The sequence below is a fragment of the Mesoplodon mirus genome (genome assembly GCF_964341445.2).
Source record: "Mesoplodon mirus genome assembly, chromosome: 3".
NCBI classification, from domain to species: domain Eukaryota; kingdom Metazoa; phylum Chordata; class Mammalia; order Artiodactyla; family Ziphiidae; genus Mesoplodon; species Mesoplodon mirus.
In genome coordinates this window covers 38,903,714-38,924,519 of record NC_138978.1, presented here as the reverse complement: position 1 = coordinate 38,924,519, position 20,806 = coordinate 38,903,714, and the positions used below count along the sequence as shown (strand labels likewise).

At 57.6% G+C, this 20,806-nt stretch overlaps 1 protein-coding gene across 2 annotated transcripts in view; it reads right to left on the bottom strand.

Moving 5' to 3' along the window:
• Positions 1–20,444, bottom strand: part of PTPRF (protein tyrosine phosphatase receptor type F) — an 86,274-nt gene extending 65,830 nt beyond the window's left edge. For both annotated transcript variants that reach the window (XM_082613627.1, XM_082613628.1), the window contains exons 1-3: positions 20,271–20,444; positions 13,164–13,240; positions 5,999–6,134 (exon numbers count right to left, since the gene is read on the bottom strand). In XM_082613627.1, coding sequence (XP_082469753.1) covers positions 5,999–6,089 — 91 coding nt within the window. In that variant the 5' untranslated portion in view covers positions 6,090–6,134; positions 13,164–13,240; positions 20,271–20,444. The remainder of the gene's footprint in view (positions 1–5,998; positions 6,135–13,163; positions 13,241–20,270) is intronic.
• Between the last annotated feature and the right edge of the window lie 362 nt (positions 20,445–20,806).

The following is a 20,806-nucleotide window of genomic DNA, read 5'->3' as shown; positions in this document are numbered from 1 at the left end:
GGGGCGAGGGCAGCTTTATTGGGGAAACACACAAACCTGCTGGGGGCCCGAGGGGTATGGGGACATCACAAAGGTTCAGGAAGCCTCAGTTTGCCTCGACTGCCCTCTGAAGGAGGTTCCGGACTCTCCCAGTCTGCAGTTGTCTGCAGAGCCTGTCCTCTCAGTGAGATCCTCTCAGATAGGACGCCCCTGCCCAACTTGGGGGTGGGGAAGAGTCTCCTGCCCACCCCCCTGCACACTGCACGCCCCTCCCCCACACCTCCAGACAGCAGCTCCCTGCTCTCCTTCTGCACTGCCATCACCCTCTCTCGACTGGACACTCCACCAACCTAACCAGCTGCGTCCCTAGTCTCTATTCAGCAGCCAGAGTGAAGCAGCAGCCTCTTCCCTGATCAAAACCTTCCAAAGGCCTCCCAAGATTTAAATCCCAAGATTTAAACTCCCGTCATGATGGAGTTCAGACCTGGAGCCCTGCCAGGTCTCACCCCAGCCCTTCACACCCCCCAGAGCCCTGGCTTCCCGTCCACTGGATAAGCAATGTCCCCCTGCGCCTCAGGGCCTTTGCATAAGCCGTTCCTTCTGCCACAAACCTCTTAGACTACCTCTTTACCCACTACCTCCTATTCACCTTTCTGATCTCAATTTAAACATCATTTCCTCAGAAAACCTTCCTTGGTGCCCCTGTTGTGGCCCCCACCTCCACTAGCTCAGTTCTGGGTTTTAGGCTCTCTGGAGACTCCCACTGCCTCTCACAGCACTGCTCATGGTTTGTTATGTACACGTGTGAGGTTATTACTTTCTCCACACTTTGGAGGAGTATTTAATTCGTGGCTGCTTCCCGACAGAGAACAATAACCCTGAGTAGGGCAGATACCACGCCTGCCTTGCTTCTCCCCGGTCCCAGCGCCCGACCCCATTCCTGGTACAGGGGGGTGGGGCGGGCAAGTGAAGGTGACCCAACCACAAGGGAAGGCCTGCAGAGGATGGAGACCTCGGCCCCTCACACACCACACTGGGGAGCCCCTGCTGCCCGCTGGGGAGAGAAGCCCTGGGTGAAACTCCTGCCTCAACGTGTCAGCTGCAGAAACCAGAGGCTGGAACCTGCTGAACCAGAATGGCCGGGTGAGTGTGCCTGGGGGCAGGGCCTCCACGCCAAACAAAGAACCAGAAGCTGGGGAGGCAGCCAGGTATGGGGGGGCGGTGGGGGGGGGGAGAGGGAGAGAGAGGAAGGGGAAGGCCTGAGTACAGGAGAGGCTGGATGGCGCCCAAGGCCTGGGGCCATCAAGGAGGTGGACCCCACCACCCGCCCCGGAGGCTGGAGAGGGGCCAGAGCCCTGCCCAGCCCACCCACCCACCAGGCTCTGGCAAGACTGGCAGCACACGGGCCCGGGGCAGCCCAGGGGGCAGGACCTCCCCTCCAACAGACCAGCCCCTCATTTCCCTCAGCCCACTCACCCCCACGGGTGGGCACCTCTCTTCCCGCAGCCCTGCCAAACCCTCGCCTCTCTTCACCAGGCGGACTTTTGGGGAGCACAAACCCTGTGCTGACATTTGTCTCCCCGCTCCCTTCCCCACACTCACTCCTGCTAACTTCTCCAGGCTTTCTTGACTCTTTCAAAAAAAAAAAGCACCTGCCACAGGCCGAGCACTGTGCAGGACACAGCTCAGGCCCTGTGGCCACATCACCCACCCAGGTCTGTGGGCAACCCCTTGCCTTCGTGCGTGCCCTGCCCCTCTTGTGCACCCTACTCTCAAGCCTGTGGGAGCCTGCTCTGTGTCCCGCAGCCCGTGGGCCACAGTGACCAGTCAGGTCCCCAGGCAGGCAGGCAAAATCAGGTGACTTGACTACTTCACCCAGTACAGACCCAGAGCTAGTGTTCGGGGAGGGTCTGAACAGAACTTCTGAAGACCACGTGTCCGGAGGGGCTTTTTGCCCCACCAGGATGTGGGTCCACCTCCCCTCCCCTAGCACATGGAGGTCGTGGGCTGCACAGGTCTTTGGGCAGCAGCCCCCAGGGGCATGCCCTGGACTCGCGCAGGTAGCTGAGCCCACGCAAAGTGGGAGGGAGTGGCCTAAGAAAGGAAACAAGTGGGCTGGCCTGGGCGGGGGTTGGGGTGGGGGGCCCCCCCACACCTCCCAGGGTCCAGCCAAACTGTGCCACCTATTTTGTGCCTTCCCTGCAGAGCACACATACACGCAGCAGCAAGGGGTGGTGAGGCAGGGGAGGGAGGCGGGTTTCCCAGGCCCTGAACAGTCTGATGAGCTGGGGACTCATTAATGCTGGCTCCTGTGACCACTCCTGGCATCCCCAGGAGGGAAGCCCGCTCAGAGACAACGCTGGTTTCCCAGGGGACACACTGGGAGCCCCAGGTCATGGCCTAGGATGGAGGGAGCACATACTAAGTGCCAGGTGCCTTGAACATGTGACCTCAGTTAACCTTTCCAGGTAGAAGTGATTATCCTCATTGTGCAATAGGAAAACAGGCCCTGACAGAGAAAGCAACCTGCCGGAAGTTCCATGGAGGGCAGAGTCTAGCTGGCCCACCAGGTCCTGCCTCCCCAAGGATGAGGAGGAGGGCACCGCAGAACTGCGTGCAGCACCCTGCCATGTTCCAGCTCCCCAGGCTGGGTGGGGGTGGTGATATGACAGATACATCCTCAGCTACTTAGGCCTCTGCCCCTACCTACACTCCTAGCCATCAGGCATCCTCCTCTGGGCTCCTATGATTCCAAGTAACTGGACTGTGCTAAGCTGTCTGGGGACAAAAGGGCGATGGTCCTCATGATGGTCCTCCCATGGGCTCCAGTGAGAAGCCCAGGCCCATTCCTGCTTCTTCCCCCTAATCTCATCTCATCAGGCAATGGTCCCCATTAGCAAATGCCCACTTAACTTTCAGGGCTCCTGTTTTCTAGGAAGCCCCCCTACACCTCTCCCCCCAAAGATGCTTAGGTCACTACCTCTGTGTCAGCACCACCCCAGCACAGTGGATGCTGTAGTAACCCACACTGCGGGCTCCGAAGGCAGGCCTGTGTGGATTCTTCCCACCGAGCACCTGACATGCACACAGCGGATCAGCAGAAACCTATTCCTGCTCAGGACCACCTCTGGCCCCACGAGCCTCCCTCGTGAGAAGCCACGAGCCCCAGCTGGGGGAGCCGCCGAGCCCCACGTGCCCAGGTCCCCATCGGAGCTGACTCGGCATTGACGCCGGGGCCTCTGGGCTAACCCTTGGCAGCTGCTTCTCCGCCCCCCTTCCCTGCACTCCCCTCAGAGGCCAGGGCCCCCATTCATTTGTCTCGTTAAGAGGCCTATAGAAACACATTTGTCCGCTCTGCGCTCCACTGCTCCAGTCGTCAATTCTCTGGGGCGCCTGCCCTACCTTTTGCAGCAGCTCTGTCCACGCTGACTACTCGCCCCAGCTAGCAGTCTCCCAGGCCCAGCCCGAGCCTGGCCATGACGCGGGGGACAGATCCAAACGTATGTGCAGTGTTCCTGGGGTCAGGTCATCACAGCTCCCAGCCCACGCCCCTCTCCCGTGGCTCTCTGCCTGGGAGCAGAGCCCAACTCACCTATTTCAGCATCTCCAGCTGGTTCCTACCTTCAACACCCTGGTCTTTGGTCCTTAAGGGACCAGCATGGAGGTTCTTGGCCTCTGCTCTAAAAATTGTTCTGCCCTGCCCCCTGAGTCCTACTAGGGGTTCAGGCCTGACTCCACCCCTACACTCACTCATCTACCACACTCCAGGCCCTGAACTGGACAATGGTCTGACCCCTCAGGACTCGCAGTCCAATGGGACAGACAGACCTGAAGCAGTCACAGGTGCCCAGGGGAGCAGCACATGACCCAGGCTCCTAGAGGAGGTGATGGCTCCAGGTGAGTGGGAACTCATCAGGTGAACGGGATGGGGAAGAGGGTTCCTATCAGAGGAAGCAGAAGGAACAGAGGCCTGGGAGCATGGGAGCAACCGAGAAGTCAGCACCGCGGGGGCGTGGGGTGGGGCAGGTGAAGGATGAGGTTGGCAGAGGCTTAAAGATGCAGGGCCTGGACCTCAAGGCTGGATCCTAAAGGTGACAGGGGAAGAGAGCGAGCGATCTTAAAATTAGGGGCGACACGATCAGGCTTTCATTTTGCAACATGACTCCTACCATGGAACAGAGACTGGACGCTGAGGACAGAGACTGGAGACAGGGAAGCCACTAGGAGGTTGCTGCCTGCAAAAGCCCCAGCAAGAGCCGAGCATGGCTTGGGTGAGGGCAGCAGAGAGAGAGGTGGATGCATTCCAAAGATATTCAGAAGGGAGAAACAGCGGCACTTGGTGATGGATTAGATGTGGGTATGAGAGAGGGAGGAGGCTGGGAGGAGGCCCAGGTTTCTGACTTGGGTGGCTGGGTGGGTGGGAAAGCCATTCACCAGGAGAGAGAACACAGAAAGACGGGCAGGTCTGGGAGGATGAGGGTGAGGGTACAGGTTCCAGCATGTTAGGTCTGAGTAGGAGGGAAGACAGTTATGCTCCCAAGACGTATTGTCTCCAAAAGCCCGGCCGGGTGGTCCTCCCTCTGCTCTCAAGCTCCCATTTGAAGGCCCTAAGAGCGTCCAGAGTGAGGGTGCGGGAGCAAGGCCAAGACTTCAGTGTCCAAGGGCTGGCCCTCACAAGCCTTAGCCTCCGTGCCACTGTCAGTCCCACCCAGCCTGCACCTGCAGGCTCAAGCTCTCTCCCAGCAGCCCCAACCGGGCTGGAGATCACCTGCACCCCCTAACCCCTCCCTGTTCCTGCTAGCCCAGCCCTCTCATCACCCGCACTTCAAGGCTCCCATTACCCCTCACCCCGCGCCCCAGGAGGAATTCCCTCTCCTTCTCCTTGCTCTTCTGGCCCCACCCAACCTGGAGGACAAAGGGCGGGGCGCTCCAGTCCCACCTCCTCCAGGATCTGGTCCTGAATAATTAATGAGCCATTAGGAGAAAGGGTTTGGTTGGGGCAAGAAGAGAGCTCTACTCCCAGACACAGGGAGAGGGGGGTGGGGGAACCCTATGGCCTGCTGACCCCTGCGCTGACCCCCAGGTTGGCCCTTTGCCACCTCTGGGCTCCGGACAGGATGGGAACAGCTCTGTTCCCCAGGGACCTTGGCTCCGACCTCGCCCCTCCCCCTCAGTGTGCAGATTGGCTAAATCTGCCCTGTGCCCCGCCTCCCACCGGTAACCAAGCAATGGTAACCATGGCAACGGGGCGGGCTGCGGCCAGTCTTGTAGTGCCAGGCAGGGGGAAGGGCGGCAGGAAAGGGACCAAAGTTCGGAGTTGGATCTGGGCAGGGGACAATCCCATCTCCCCCCATACACAGAGAGGGGCGCTGGAGCCCAGCTTCCTGTGGCCAAGTGCAATCTTCCCCCATTCTCAGGGCTGAGGGGCTGGGGGAGGGGGATGCCCCTCTGCCTTGAAGTGGGGAGGGGAAGGAAGTGCTCAGTGTCTACACACAGGTCTGGCCCAGGGGAAGGGCTATGGTGGCTCGCCTTCCCATCGTTCCCTGGACCTGTGCACACCTCTGGCATCCCACTCACATGTCCATACATGTTCCTGTGTGCAGCCCCCCATTCCCACACCAACACTGACATGGCCCACACTGTGCCTTCTGCACAGGTCCACAGTGGTGGACACAGTACACGCCTGAGCACATCATTAATGACCACACGAATCCTGGACATGTCTCACCTCCACCCCATAAACAGGGTCACACTCAGACACGCCCCACCCTGGAGCACCTTAAGAGACATGCGGGTATTCCACAGGATGCTCCAAGGAAGAACGGGGCTGGAGTATTACTTGGAGGGGGGCGGTCTCCAAGTGTGCGTGGGGGGGGTCTCTCTAGGACAGAAGGTCTGGAGGTGTATCTAGCCATCCTGTCTCTCCTAGTGGCCGGCCTCATCCCCCCTTCCAGAGTCCTGCTGGGAGAAATGCACCTTTCCATCTGGGAGATCCCATGCCTTGAGAGGTCAGACTTACTGTCGCCATGGGCACCCGCCACCAAACCAAGCATCACGAGTGCAGGCACGAGGGGCACCATCGTTCTCCCTGAGGCTGGCTCAGGGGCCATCCAGGGCTCCAGCACCACAGCCAGCCACAGTCCAGGACAATCAACCTGTGACAGAGAGAAGGGCAGAGTCAATTAGCTGGTACCCACCAATGTCTTATTGCCCACATGCCACCTCCTGGCCCCCACTCACGACCAAGACCACCACTCATCATCGTTGACCAAGACCACCACTCATCATCGTTGACCACCCAGAGCCTAGTTCAACAGATACCCCCCACCCTTGGACTGTGCAATGACCACCCAGACCTTCCGACCCCTGTGAAAACCCAGGCTCCTCATCGATCCCCTAGTGACTCCAAGGATAACCCACCAGTCACACTGTAGGGAGAGAGTACAAGAGGCCCCCAGGTCATTCTCTAAACCTGAGTAGGGGGCAGGGACTACTGAGACCAGAGGATGTATAGGGATGTTCCGTTCCAGACCTAGAATTTCCAACTTGCCTCCATAAGGGGACTGGGACAGGGAAACGGGGTCCGAGAGACACAGAGACACACAGGTGGAGACAGAGACCAAACAAAGCAAGACCGAGACGGAGTAGTTAGCCGATCCACAGAGGCCAGGGACTCCAGAGTCCCTGGGGTCTCCTGTTGCCCCTCCTCTCCCCAGCAGAGCCCGCATGCTGGGCACAAGCCTCAGAGCACAGCCTTGGTCGTGGCAGGCAAGATCCAGGTATCAGAAGCTTGGAGCCAAAGCCACAACCCGTCTGGGCTCGCCAGGACGTGCTCTGGACAAGTTGCACCCGCCCCGCCTGGTTACCCTCATCCTACCCAATTCCCATGGCACCTTCCCACCACAGGAAACCACAGGGAGGCCCTAGTGACCAGGACTGGGGGTGCTGGACCCTAAGAGTTGACCTCACACCTCCTCGGCCCTTGCCCCAGTGGCCCAGAGCATATCAAGGGGTGGGGTGCACTTGCTCACAACTGCCATCCGGGCTGAACCAGGAACCTGGGCATGGGGAAGACCATTCGGGATTGCCTGAATGCCCCCAGGCCTTTGCTTACAGGGCTCCTCAGCCAGGTGTGCCCCCGCCGCCCACTCCACCCAGCACCAATGTGGAGCCCTCAGCATGGCCACACCAGATGGTACACATACACTGCTATCACTCTCCAGCCCCGGTGGCGAGCTCCCAAGGGTCTCTCTCCCATGGCTCCCTTTCAGGGGGCTTCTGGGGATCTGTGCCAGTGCCCACCAGCTCTGCTTACACCTTGCTCTGGGCCAGGGGCTGGTGCACAAAGCCCCTCCTTAATGCTCTGGAGACACAACAGGGCGCAGAAGGGGAGTGAGTGACGGTGAACACACCTGGGGGCCCCACAGTGTTACCTACGGATTCTGGTGGGAGAGTGGGGATCAGACCCAGGTGCCAGCTGACCCACAACGGTAAGAATATTTGCAAGGAGGTGACAGGGCTGGTGAACAGGAAGAGGCGGGGCTCAAAGATGGCTCTGCTCCTCCCTGGAAATTAGACCCTAGTCTCAACTGGGACAGTCAAAGGTCGTAAGATCAGAGGGCAGGAGGTGAGCAAAGGTGCTGGGACAAAGCAGGTACAACTGTGAAGTGAGGTAGGGGCTGAACACAAAGGGGAAAGGGTGGGAGACGTCCCTTGTCCCAAGATCTCACTGAAAGTCTGAGACAGGCTAAGCAGCAAAAGCAAGCACACTGAAGCAGCACGGTGGGCATCCAGCCCCAGTTACACCATGCCTGGGCTTCCGCTCAGTGTGGCGAGACCAGGAGAGAGGAAGTCCCCAGCACCATGCCCCATACGGCCAACTTGGGATGGAGGACATGCATCACTAAGGCCCTGTCTGTCTGGGCTTGGTCATCATGGCACTGTCATGCAGCAGTGCGACCAACGATAGAATTCAACTTCCCAGCAGACATCAGGTGGTGAACTGCCCGGCCAGGGTGTCATGGGGGTATGGCTCCTTGATACAACCATCCTGCAGCTCCTGGTACACATATCAGTGGTGTGTTACACCAAAGGACAGAGGCAGAGGGGACTAGTACAGACATCATAGGGTGCAACAGTACAATATTCACAGAGGTTTCACTCCCAGGTACAAGCAGTCAGGGTGTGAACCCTCCTCCCAGTGCAGACATCATGGGGGCATAACCCTCAGGAACACACACCATGGGGGACATAGCTCCCTGGTATGGATGTAAAGGGGATGAAGCTACAGAGAAGAGACATTATGGAGGTACAACTGCACAGCACAATCACCATGGGGTGTAACTCCCCAGGACAATGATCACTGAGGCGTAGCTGCCTTGGTACAGTAATCACGGCAGTGCAATTCCCAGGGAAAGGCATCACGGAAGTGTAGCAGTGCTGTCCAGACATCATGTGAGTGTAGACAGACATCATGGGGGTGCAGCTGCCCGATGGATGTTATAGGGGTATGTCATCATAGAGGAATAGCCCTGTTATACACATCATGGGGTGTCAGTCCCCAGTACAGCCATCAAGGGGGTGTTAATTCCAGAGCAGACATCATGTGGTACACTCTTGGATGAGATTCTGCCCAAGGGTGTCAGAGAAACTGGGTTTGCCTCTGGTAACCCCACCCCCACTGTAACAAAGACAAGTGGCCGTGACTTGGGGACCCCAGGGTCCTCCTGTGTATCTGGGTCTGGAGTGCCTAGGATACTGTTCAGATGCAGAAAGTAGGACAGACAGAGGTGAAGAAGTTGAAAACAATGACATTCCCTCCCAGAGAGCTCTTCCCAGCGGTCCACGGACACGAGGACACCCAAAGAGACGGGGAGACGCGGGGACACACAGACAGGGACACGTTCTCGGGGAACTACCCAGGCAACCACAGAGCTGTCCGGGCCAGGGCCTCTCCCTCACCAGCTCCTGGTGTGAGCAAGCTGTCTCCGCCCCAGACTCTGGGCACACAGCCTGCCCCAGTGTCAGGCGGCGCAGGCCACTCCCAGCTCCAGGGCCCCGCATAGGAGGAGTCCTGGCTCCTGGGTCTGGTCTCCGTCTAGACGCTGGCCCTGCCCCCATCCGAGTGCTCAGGGTCACCTGTGGGGAGGTGGCGGGAGGGGAGCAGGGAGGTGGATCGACGCTAGCCTTGCTGGGGTAGCTGAGAACCTTCTGAATTCAGTGCAACAGCGTTAAGAGCAGAGCGTCCACTTCCGCCCACGGCTGGGTGAGTCTGGGCTCTCAACAGCTGAGATGAAAACACGGCCTGAGCACTTGCACACTCAGCTCGTCTCTGAATTGCACTGCGGACCATCGGTTCTACCAACTGACACACTTGGGCAGGAAAACAATTCCATACTGAACGATATTGTACAATATAATCAAATGCCATTTTTCTACACTCAGAATGGTTTTAATATACCCTTTTTCTTTGCTACATCAGTGTAAAGCTGCCAACTGCCCTTTCTTGGGAAGAACTGTCCTTTATTCTGAAATTACGTCCTTGGTGTTAAAATGTCCTTTCTTGTAGGAAGTGATGGTGATAGCAGATACCAGTTGTTGTTTTTTTTTTATAATGTCCTTACTTGGCAAGATAAAAAATTTTGCCAACCCCATGTCTGGCCCCCAAGTACTTTTGGAAACTACTGGTTTGTGAAATTGAAGAGCCTGGGAATCACTGCTCTGAGGGAAAAGGAAGGAGCAGGCCCCACACCAAGCCACAGGATTCAAATACAAACGTCACGGAAAGGCCTGTTACACAGAGGCTGTCACCGCCATGCGGCCCACCCTACCACCCCTGCCAGCCTCAATGGGGGGCCCTCCAGGAGAGACCATGTGACGCCAGACATGCGGGGGTTGGTTCCCTGGCTGGAGAACATCTGGGATCATTCCGAGGCCTCCTCATGAATATGCAAACACAAATTGATTTGTTTCCCTTGGGCACGTGTTATTATTCACAAATATTAATTAGTCTCCAAATACCACCTGTTCCTACAGCCTCCTCCCTGCTTCCTCCCCAGGCCAGGACCCTGGCTCTCAGGAGGCTGGGGACCCAAAATGGGCATCAGCAGAAGGAGGGGTATCCAGGGCCCCAAGGAGCAGCCGGCGAAGGGGAGAGGCCAGCGCTTGGGGCAGAGGAGCGTGAGAGCAGGCAGAGCCCCGAGCTGTTCATCTTCTAACTGGTGGACAGCTAACCCTTTTGTCACATCCCGGAAACTTCACCATGTGGCACTGCAGCAGTGGCCGGGGAAGCGGAAACAGGCCTTGTTACATTTGGGAAGGGAAAACCAATATGTTTCCAACTCTCACCAAACCAACCACCAGATTACGACGGGAATAAATCAGTCTCAGCCGTGACCCCAGCTCCGGGAAAGGAGGCTGCCCGGCAGCAGGCTGCCTTTGCTCCTCCAGCCAGTTGGCCAGAGTCTGTGAGCACAGCCAGGATCTGCCCACCCTCCCTCCCTCTCGAAGCTGGGACCTTACCCTCTGGCAGCCCTCAGCTCTTCGGTCTCCCCTGCAAGAGGACGCGGAGCTTAGGAAGAGCATCCCAGAGTCTTGGGGGTGGGGCACAAGCTCCAGCAGAGGCTTAGCTCTGGGGGCAGAAGACCAAGGGAGCCAGCAGAGGCACCTTCCTACAGCTATAACCCCTAAGCCACCCGCCGTCCAGCCTCCTTCCTCTGGAGAGTGGAGCCTCCCTTGGGTTAATGTTCACCAACGTGGCTGCGTCTAGTCCTCTGCAGGCACTGTTCTCTCTGTTGTAAAGAATGCCTTGTCCTGGCCTCAGCCACCTACTCACCCACCAGAACGCAGCTCCCGTGGCCTATCACTGTGAATCTTCCCTGCGTGGCCCTCCCCAGTTTCCCAGATTTGTACAGCACAGTGAAGGCAGCAAGAAGTGGTGTAGACCAGTGCTTCTCAATCCAGGGTGATTTTGCCCTGCTATGGGACATTAGACGATGTCTGGAGACATTTTTGATTGTCTGACGGGGATGCGGAAGTAGGTGCTACTGGCACAGTAGGAAGAAGCGAGAGATGCTGCTAGACATCCTACAATAACGGGCCAGGCCCTACAACAAAGGGTTATCTGGTCCAAAATGTCAACAATACTGAGGTTGAGAAACCCTGATGCAGACAGCAAGATCCTTTGCCCATGTCACCTAAGGCCTGCTGCCCTGGTCCCTGCCCCAGAACTCAGTCCCTATGGGTACCCTGGGCCCCAATACCCTAGGTAGGCTTGACATATATTAGCCGTACCTAGGCCTCGGGATCTCACAGCACCTTCCCCTCCCCCTCCAAGTCAGTCTTGCCTCCAGAGCTGGGCCGTACAGCACACCCCACCCCACCCCTTCAACAGGCCACCAGCAAGTGGCCTCCCCAGAGGACAGAGGGCTCCAATTTCAGGCACCTTTTATGGTGAGACTGGGCTCCCAGGAAGGTCAGACTCATCATCTGAGGATAGCCAGGTGAAAGGTATCTCCACACCCCCCCGCATCTGACCTTTCCAACCTGTGACACAGCCTTCCTGGCCCCCAGCAGATACCCAATACATGCTCATTTCCCTTCCACGCCCAGACCAGACCCATCTCTTCCCCCTCTTCGCCAGCCATCATGCAGCACTGCCCAGTGGGCCCTACTGGGCCCTGAGCCAGAAGGCAGGGTGATGAACAAGACAGTCATGGGCTCTGCCTTCAAGGAGCTTACAGAGGATGGCCCAACCAGAATACATCCTCCCCAATCCCACTCCTTCTCCAGGTCCCCACCTCCGTGACAAGCACCACCATGATCAGCCACCCAAGCCAGCCAGGCCTCCTTAAATTCTCCCTTTTCCTCATCCCACGTATGTCACTGGTCAATACGTTTGAATCTGCCCTGGCTCCACCCCAACCACTGCGGTGTTAGGAAGATGTCAACAGCGCCCATGTCTTCGGTGGGCTTCCTGCCTCTGGTCACTCCCTTCCAGACCATCCTGCAAACAAACCAAGCCCCCCTTTCAGCTTACAAAAATGCATATCTGATCAAGGCCCTCATCTTTGTTTGCTGCTTTGTCCCCCAGTAGTCATGCAGATAATGTTTCATGAATGAACAAACGAATGGGCAACGGGTAGATGAATGTGTGGATGTTGCTTCTCTGCTTAAGAAGCCTCAGTGCCTTCACACCACCCTCGGGAGAGTCTACAGTCTTTAGCCTGACAACCAAGGCCCAGCACACTCTGACTCCAACCTAACTCCCCAACCTCATTCCCCGTAACTCCAACCCACACATTCTGTGCTTCTAGCAGAAAGAAAGAAGTGGACCTCAAAGAGACAAAGAAGGATGGGCCCAGATCTTGTGAGTACCCTGCTCTTTCTACCACAACCTACAGTTGAACGGAACAGTCTTTTCTACAGAAACACAGTGAATGGGAAGCATAGAGATCCTGGTGTAAGTCCTAGAATGTTACCCGGAAGCCTATTTCACACCTACCGCAGCTGACGAGCTGTATATCATTCCTCACCCACCTCCATCACCCACTCTGGTCAGAAACCCGGGAGCCATCCTCGACACCTCCTTCCCTCCCTCATGCCCCACATTCAACCCTTCGCCATGTCCTGTCTACTTGGCTTCCCTAAATAACACTCAAATCCTTTCTCTCCACCTCCATCACCACCTTCCTGGTCCAGGCCTCCATCACCTCTCTGCCACACGCATGCTGGATCATGTCACGCCCCTAGTGACAACCCTTCCACAGCTCTCCACCAGCCTGAGTCAAAATCCAAGCTTCGGGCTTCCCTGGTGGTGCAGTGGTTAAGAATCCGCCTGCCACTGCACGGGACACGGGTTCGAGCGCTGGTCTGGGAAGATCCCACATGCCACAGAACAACTAAGCCTGCGTGCCGCACAACTAAAGCCTGTGCGCTGCACAACTACTGAAGCTTGCACGCCTAGAGCCCGTGCTCCTCAACAAGAGAAGCCACGGCAATGAGAAGCCCGCGCACCGCAACAAAGACGCGGCAACCAGAGAAAAGACTGCGCACAGCAACGAAGACCCAACGCAGCCAAAAAAAATAAAATAAAATAAATATATGAAAAAAATTTTTTTTTAAATCCAAGCTTCTTGGCCTGGCCCTCGGCACCCCTGCCCGGCCACAACTTGGGGGACACTCACCAGGTCTCTGACTGCTCACGCCTGTCACTCTTGGACAACCAGCACTGACGGCAGGGCACTGGGGCCTCCACTTCTTCCTGGAAAGAGAGAAAAGGATAAGGAAATATTAAGAATTTCATTACAGCAGAACAGGTATTGACACAGAAAGACATTCAAAATTTGCTGTTTAGGCAGGGGGAAGAAAAAGCAAGTTATGGAACTGTTCCTCCAGGACGAGCCCCATTTAGAAAAATGCCCATCTCTTCACTTCATTTACTCACTTCTTCCATACTCCTGAGCACCTACTACGTGCCAGGCTTTCTGCCAGGCACCCTGCATATAGCCGTGAACAACACAGACCAAGTCCCTGACCTCAGCAGAAAAACTTGTGTCCAAACTCCTCAGCACCACCCTCCAGCATAGCAGTCGGCGCCGCCCACCTCTGTAGCCTAACCTGGCCACGCTCCGTCTCACCAGCCAGCCAGCCAGCCAGCCAGCCCGAAAACTTCCTCTTCTGGCCCTCAAATGTGCCACCCTCTTGCAGTCTCTCAGCCTTGCCCGGGCCCTATGCCACTGCCTGGACCGCACTCCTCACCTCTTCTAGCCAGTGACCCCTCAGATCTCAGAGTCAACAGCATTTTCTCAGGGAGGCCTTCCAGGATGTCCCGGACTACACGCCTGGACCTTGCCTTGGAGTGGTGACCACGATATGATTTATTTATTTACACAATTGCCAAGTGACCGCTGAGTCACAACCATAAGCTCAGTGCGTGCCGGCTCACCTCCGTGTCCCCAGCACCCAGCAGAGAGCCGGCACATAGTAGGTGCTCCATCAAGATATACTGACTGAGAGGATGAACGCGCGAGTGAGTTCACAGAAAACAGCCCAGCCTGGGAGGACCGCGCCAGCACCCGTGCAGCCTTCAAAGAAGCTTCAGAAGCAATATTTATTTTTGACTCTCTGCTGCTCTATAATTTTTAAAATTAAGGTGTGCCCCTGGACGCCTCCTCCGCTGGCACACACAGGGCGACAGAGCCCGGCGCCTCCCTTCCAGGATCAGTACTGAGCTCCCACCAGCGTGGGCCCCGTCCTGAGTAGGGGCGGGGGTCAGACACGCCCACACCCTCTCACCTGGCACCTGGGAATCAGCCTCGCTTGAGACCGACCGCCTCTGCAACACAGGGGAGGTCCTCGTGCCTGGGCATGGCCAGGACAGGCCTGGCCAACCCACGACCACCCGCGCTGACCCTGCAGCCCACACCCTCTCCGGCCTCCATCACCCCTCCCGCCACAGCTCACAGCCCAGGGCTCAGGATGGCTGCAGGCTTCCGTCTCCCAGCCCACCGGCTTCTCCGCAAAGTTCCCTGTGGCCTCCCCGCTCCCAGCACACAGGCTGCCGCGCGGGTCTGGCCAGACAAACCAGCTTCCGTGTCCCAAACTCAAAGGCCCGTTTGTCCAGCGACGCCTGCCAGGGCCTCACAGGGCCAGATGTGAGGCTGTCAGCTCCACTGTTGCTCAGGGACCCTGGGGCAGAGTCTGAGGTAGAGAAGGGGGAGGGTCCCCCAAGCCAGCTGCCCTACTGCCACGCCTGAGGCCACACCAGGAGCACTGGGCTTGGCACCTGGACCCAAGCTGAGCAGGAGCCACACCTGGATAGAGGGATGTGCTCCAGATGGCCTGGAGGTGGGTCAGAGAACAGACAAACCAGGCACAGAACCTTGCACCTGGAAAGAGCCTACAGTACAAACAGGATTCTAGAAGAGCCAGAACAGCACCTGGAACCACCGGTGTCCCACAATAACCTAGGAGGGCGATCAGAATCACCTGTCAGAGTCACCGGTAGCAGCTCCCAGAAGCACCCCAGACACAACAACTATCAGGGCTGCCGCGTGTGCCCAGGAGACCAACTAGAAAGCGACTCAGGAATGGCCTGACCGGTACCGGACCCAAGTTAGGAATCACTGCTTGGCACCCACAAAGGCCTCATAAGGGGTGAGGTTGGCAGCCATGACCAAGATCAGGTAAGCAGGCCTTGGCACCAAGCCGGGGCTGGCCCCTGGCAGGGCTCGCCGTCATTTGCCAAGCCTGGAACCTGGCCTGACAGCGGGACAAGGACTAAGCTGAAATCTAGAGGAGCACGGACGCCCCTCCAGAGCAGCCCCCAGGAAGACCTGGTAGCTGCACCAGAACAGTCCCCAGAAACAGCTAAAATACTGCCGAGGAGCCCAAACCATCGTTCTCAGATCTGGAGGTTGGGGACACAGAGTCTGGGTGCATCTGGACTTCAGAGGCAGACTCCTCACTAGAGGGCCCAGGGTGGGTAGGGGGGGTCAGGGAACCCAATACACCAAAGCTGCTCCTTCTCAGAATCCCCTTCCACCCACTCCCAATGTGGGGTCTCTTCCCCAGGGCTTCATCCTCTAGTCTTCTCACACCAGCCCACCTGAAGGTCAAATACACCTGAGCAACACACACAATCCCAGCGATGACATGAGGGCTGAGGGCTGGGCACTTAGGTTAGGTTAGCCAGCTAACCTAAGCTCAGAATTGCAGCTGCTTTAGGTGAGCAGGTGCCCAAATCTTAACAACGTCTAGTTTTTAAAGCCGCTCCCACTGAGATTCTGACGGGGATGGGTTTGCACCTCGCCCTTTGAGGATTATTACAATAACAACTGCTAACACTGAGATGGCAGTGCTTATTAGATGCCAGGCCCTGTTCTAAGAACTTTCTGCATATTAACTTCAATCCTCATAACAACCCTGTGAGACGTGGAATTTTGTCATACCCATTTGACAAGTGGGAAAACTGATTCAGAGATGTTAAGCCACTTGCTCAAGGTCACACTGCTATTAAGCGGAGTTGAACCCAACAGTTTGAAACTAGAGTCTCACCACTTAAGGTTGTCTTCTCTTGAACACAGCTCTACACCCTCTCATATAACTCTCCATCCTTCCTCTGGCGCAGACCTCTCTCCCCAACTCCAGATCCTCACACACAACCACCTCCTGAAAGTCCCCCACCCGACCCTCAAATGCTCCACGCATCTCAAAAACAACATGTCCAACCCTGAGCTCATTATCTGTGCCCCAAATCTACCTCTCATCCCCAAGTCCCCGGCACAGTGAAGGCCTCACGCACTCCCTCCCAGGAACCTGGACCCCTTCCTCTTCCTCACCCCCACATCCAATAAATCATCCTGCCCTAATAAATGTGCCTTCTAAATGGCTCCATGCTACCAAGCCACAATTCTCTCTCACCTGACTTACTTGTACCCTTCTCCTCACCGGGTATCCTGTCTCCATTTACTTCCCGTAGCCACAGAATCCTCTTCCAGAAGCATGAATCTGATCATAGCACATTCCACACACACACACACACACACACACACACACACACACACCCCCTCAAGCTTTAATTCTTTGATATCTCCCTTTTGTGTTCTCACAGTAAAGTTACAGTAACTTAACAGGGCAATAGAGATCCTCTGTGATTTGCTGTATCTCTGAACACACCACTTGTGATAAGATCTCTGAGTGTTTAGTCATACTGTTTTTTTTTCTGCCTAGAGTGCCCTTTCTTCAATTGGAAAACTCCTATTCATCCCTCAAAAGGCAATTCAGATAGCCTGTTTTTTTGGTCTTCTTTGAGACTCATCTCTCCTTGACCTCTGAACTCTCCCCTGCCTCGTGGTGAACTCCCCCAATCTTGTAACCTCGGCTCAGAATTGCGGCTGCTTTAGGTGAGCTGTTGCTGAGCTCAACCTCAGCAGCTCCTAAGGGATGGGCTGCCTCTTCTACACAGTTGTTAGTTCCACGGGAAGCATGGCAGCCTGGCTGGAAGTGCCTAGCCCAAAGTCTGGCACACATTCGGCAATCAATAAGAGGTTACTGAACTGCTCTGCATTCCCATGATGCAATCTGTTCCCCCCGGGACCATAAGCTCCTCAAGGGCAGGGCCCTGGCTGCAAGCTTGGCCCAAGAACACGGCAGTGTCAGAAACATGGGAAGCGACCGCCACTGCTGCTGATACACTGCCACACAGTCCCCTTAGATTCTCACGACAGCCTTGGGAACTGGCCAGGGTTGGATTACCTCTCCCATTTTACAGGGGGTGAAACTGAGACTCAGGGAGGAAGGGATCTCCTCAAGTTCTCAAACTGGAAAATGAAGGGGCTGTAGCATGTGTCACAGCCTCTGTAGGAAGAGGTCTGGGTCCCATCTCCCTCTGACTAAGGGCCCTCAGTACTGGACTCCTACAGTTAGGACTGATGGGAGAAAGAGTGGAGGGAGCGCAGAGAGCCAAGGCCAGCATTTTGCTGCACATCAATAACAATTCCCAAGAAAAGTAGCGAGTCTACTCTTACAGCAACCGCCCCCCACCAACCGGTTCACCAGCACCCAAATCCAGCCTCCTCTCCTAGAAGCCCTGGACACCACACCCACCCACACTACGTGCAGAAGGCTGACTAGAGGGGAGGCCAGGAGCTGCAGGCGGAAGGAGGGAGGAAGGAATTGTATGAAAACAATTTCCTTGTTAAAGGAAATAAAAGAGGGAAGAGGACGAGCAAATGGAAAAGAAAACAGAACTACAGAGACATTTCAAATGTCTCTGAGCAAGCAAAAATGTGCGAGAAAGTGTGTGCACAAGATTCCCTGGTGGCACAGTGGTTAAGAATCCACCTGCCAATGCAGGGGACATGAGTTTGAGCACTGGTCCGGGACGATCCCACATGCCGTGGAGCAACTAAGCCCGTGCACCACAACTACTGAGCCCATGAGCCACAGCTACTGAAGCCCGCGCGCCTAGAACCCGTGCTCCACAACAAGAGAAGTCACCACAAGGAGAAGCCCACGCACCGCAACGAAGAGTAGCCCCCACTTGCCACAACTAGAGAAAGCCCGCGCACAGCAACGAAGACCCAACACAGCCAAAAATAAATAAATAAATAAATAAATAAACGTATTAAAAAAAGAAGAATGCATGAGACTGCAAGTGTGCACTCACCCTCCCTGGACTGTGCATAGGGGTGCAGTGAGAGCACAAGCAAGCACACAGACCGGTACATGGGTGTGCAAGCACAGCAGATTTCTGAGCTCTGGCTGCCATGCAGGCCCAAGTGTGCAAGTATGAGGGCATTCAGGAGACAAATGGATGTGGAGTGGGGGTGAGGGGTGGGAGGGTGAGCTGAGTGTGGAAATGAGAGGGGTGTGAGTGTGTGGCCTAGGCCTGGGGCTGCGGATGTGGAGGGCTGCGCCTGGGGAGGTACACCTGCTCCTTCTTGAAGCCCTGGGCTCATTCATGTAATCAGTGAAAAACGCGGATTTTCTTGCTTCCTGAAGCAAGCGTTGATAAGAAGCCAAGCATAGAATTTCCCGAGATTTTCTGACAGAACCCTGCAATGGATCCCAATGGATCCCTCATGCCTCTCAAAGGATCCCTCAGCAGATCTCCTTCCTTCTCAAGGGATCCCTCACCATTGAGGATCCCCCTGGAAGCATCAGCCGTTGATCCTTCTCCAGGCCTCACACCCCAACGCACTTCTCAGGATTGTCTGGCCAGATCCCACACCAGGTCACTCTGGATCCCTGCCCCCATCTGCTCAGGAGCCGAAGTGGAGCCTTCATCACCAGCACGCAGCAGTCCAGCCTCCCAGGCCTGCCCCGCTGCCCCCAGGGGAATCCAGAGGACCACCTCCCCCCTCCCCTCCTGCCAGCAGCCTCCCTTCCTTTTCACAGCTCAGACAGGTACCGGGCTCCCACCCACCAACCTGCTCCAACTCGGGGCCCTGCACTGGGGGTGGGGGGGTGTTGAAAACGGAAGAAAAACTAGCCCCTCCCCCACCCTGGGGTGGAAGAACCAGAGGGGCAGCATTCCAGAGAAACGGTGAGGAGGCCAGCCAGCAGAGGGGCGGCAGAGACTCCAGTCAGTGGGAGACAGAGACACCAAGAGACCAGCGAGAGACACGACAGAGACCCGGGAAGGGAGACCCAGTGATGGGGGAGGGAGCACAGAGAGACCTGGGAAGAGAGAAAAGACACCCGGGTAGAGCACAGAGAGACCCGGGGAAAGAACACAGAGACCCGGCAAAGAGCACAGAGAGCCGGGAGAAAGAACAGAGAGACCCAGAGAGAGAGAGAACAGGGAGACCCCGAGAGAGTCGCAGCCAGCTGAGAGACTCCGGGATTACTGGGGCGGGGGAGGGGGTGGAGTGGGGATAAGACTGGGAGGCCGTGACACAGGGAGACAGAGATACAGAGACGTGGAAGGGCACAGAGAGACACCGACACACGAAGGGAAACGGAGAAAGAAGCTGAGACAGGATCGCGGGCCAGCGATGAGGACCGCGGCACACACCAGCACGGGACGGGACGCGGGGCGGCGACTGAGTGAACTTTCCGGAGCGGGTCCGAGTGGACACGTCCTCACGGGACAGGTCGCTCCAAGGCCTTCGGGTCGTGGCACCCGGGTGGGGGCGGGGACAGCCCGGCCTGGCCCCTCCCTCCCCAGCCCGCGCCGGCGACCCCGCGGGGTGGGGGGTTGCAAACTCGCGTCCCGCGCACCCCGGGACCGCACGTGCGCCCGAGCCGGAGACGGGGGCGCGGCGGCTGCGGATCCCCCGCCGGCTGGGAGGGGGCGCCTGTGAGGCGGGGGCGCGGCCTGGACCCGCCCGGAGCTGGGGTGGCTGAGGGAGGTTGAGGGCCGCCCCCGGAGCGCGTCCGTGCCAGTAGTGGGGGGAGACGAGGCGGGACCCAGGAGGGGGAGCACGGATGCAAAAGGGAAACTTTGCGCTGGGTGGGGGGGCGCGGGCTGCGGCTCAGGTGCGGCGAGAGGGAGGGGGAAAGGGGGAGGAAGGGAAAGGCGGCGAGGGGCGGTGGGGAGCTAGCCAGCCGGCGGCGGGGTGGGGGGGCGCGTCTGCCGCGGGGTAACGCGGGGAGGAGCCGCCGGGCTTCGGGGGGTGCTTAGCCGAGACTGCGGGCGCGGCAGGTGGGGGCGCGGCCCGGCCTAATCGGCACCCCCAGCCCCCCGGGACCGCCCTCAGCTCCGCTCGGCGGACGCGGAGAGAGGGCGGGGGAGTGGGAAAGGACGGATGCGGAGGGGACTGGAAGGGGGCCCGGGGGTCACTCACCGCCTATCCAGGGGCCGTCGGTCCGCATGTCCCCCCCAAGCCGCTGGGGCCGCTGCTCCCTCTCCTCTTCTGCCGCCACCGCCACCGAATTCCACTCCCGCCACAGCCACCCGAGCTGGAGTAGGAGCCGGAGCCGGAGCCGGAGCCACCGCCTCTGCCGCCGCCGCCACCGCTCCCGTCGCTCCCGCGCCAGCTCCAGCCGCGCGCCCGCGCCCCTGCCCCTGCCGTGCGCGTCCCCGGCGCCGCCCCTCCCCTCGTGCACTCTCGCTCGTAGAGCGGCTGAGACGCGTAGGCCCGACGAGGCCTCAACCCAACCCCGAGCGAGCCTAAACCGACGCGGTCTCCAGGACCGAACCGGAACCCCAAAATGAGCATGGACAGACCCAAACTCCCATACGAAGTCCGGATCCTGTTAGAGGCTCCCCAATCCAAATATGAACCTGATACTACTCTAGGACCCCATTCCCTCGATGTGAACCTGATACCGAGACCAGACCCACCCCCAAACTCAATAGTAAGTCCAAACCCCTAAATCT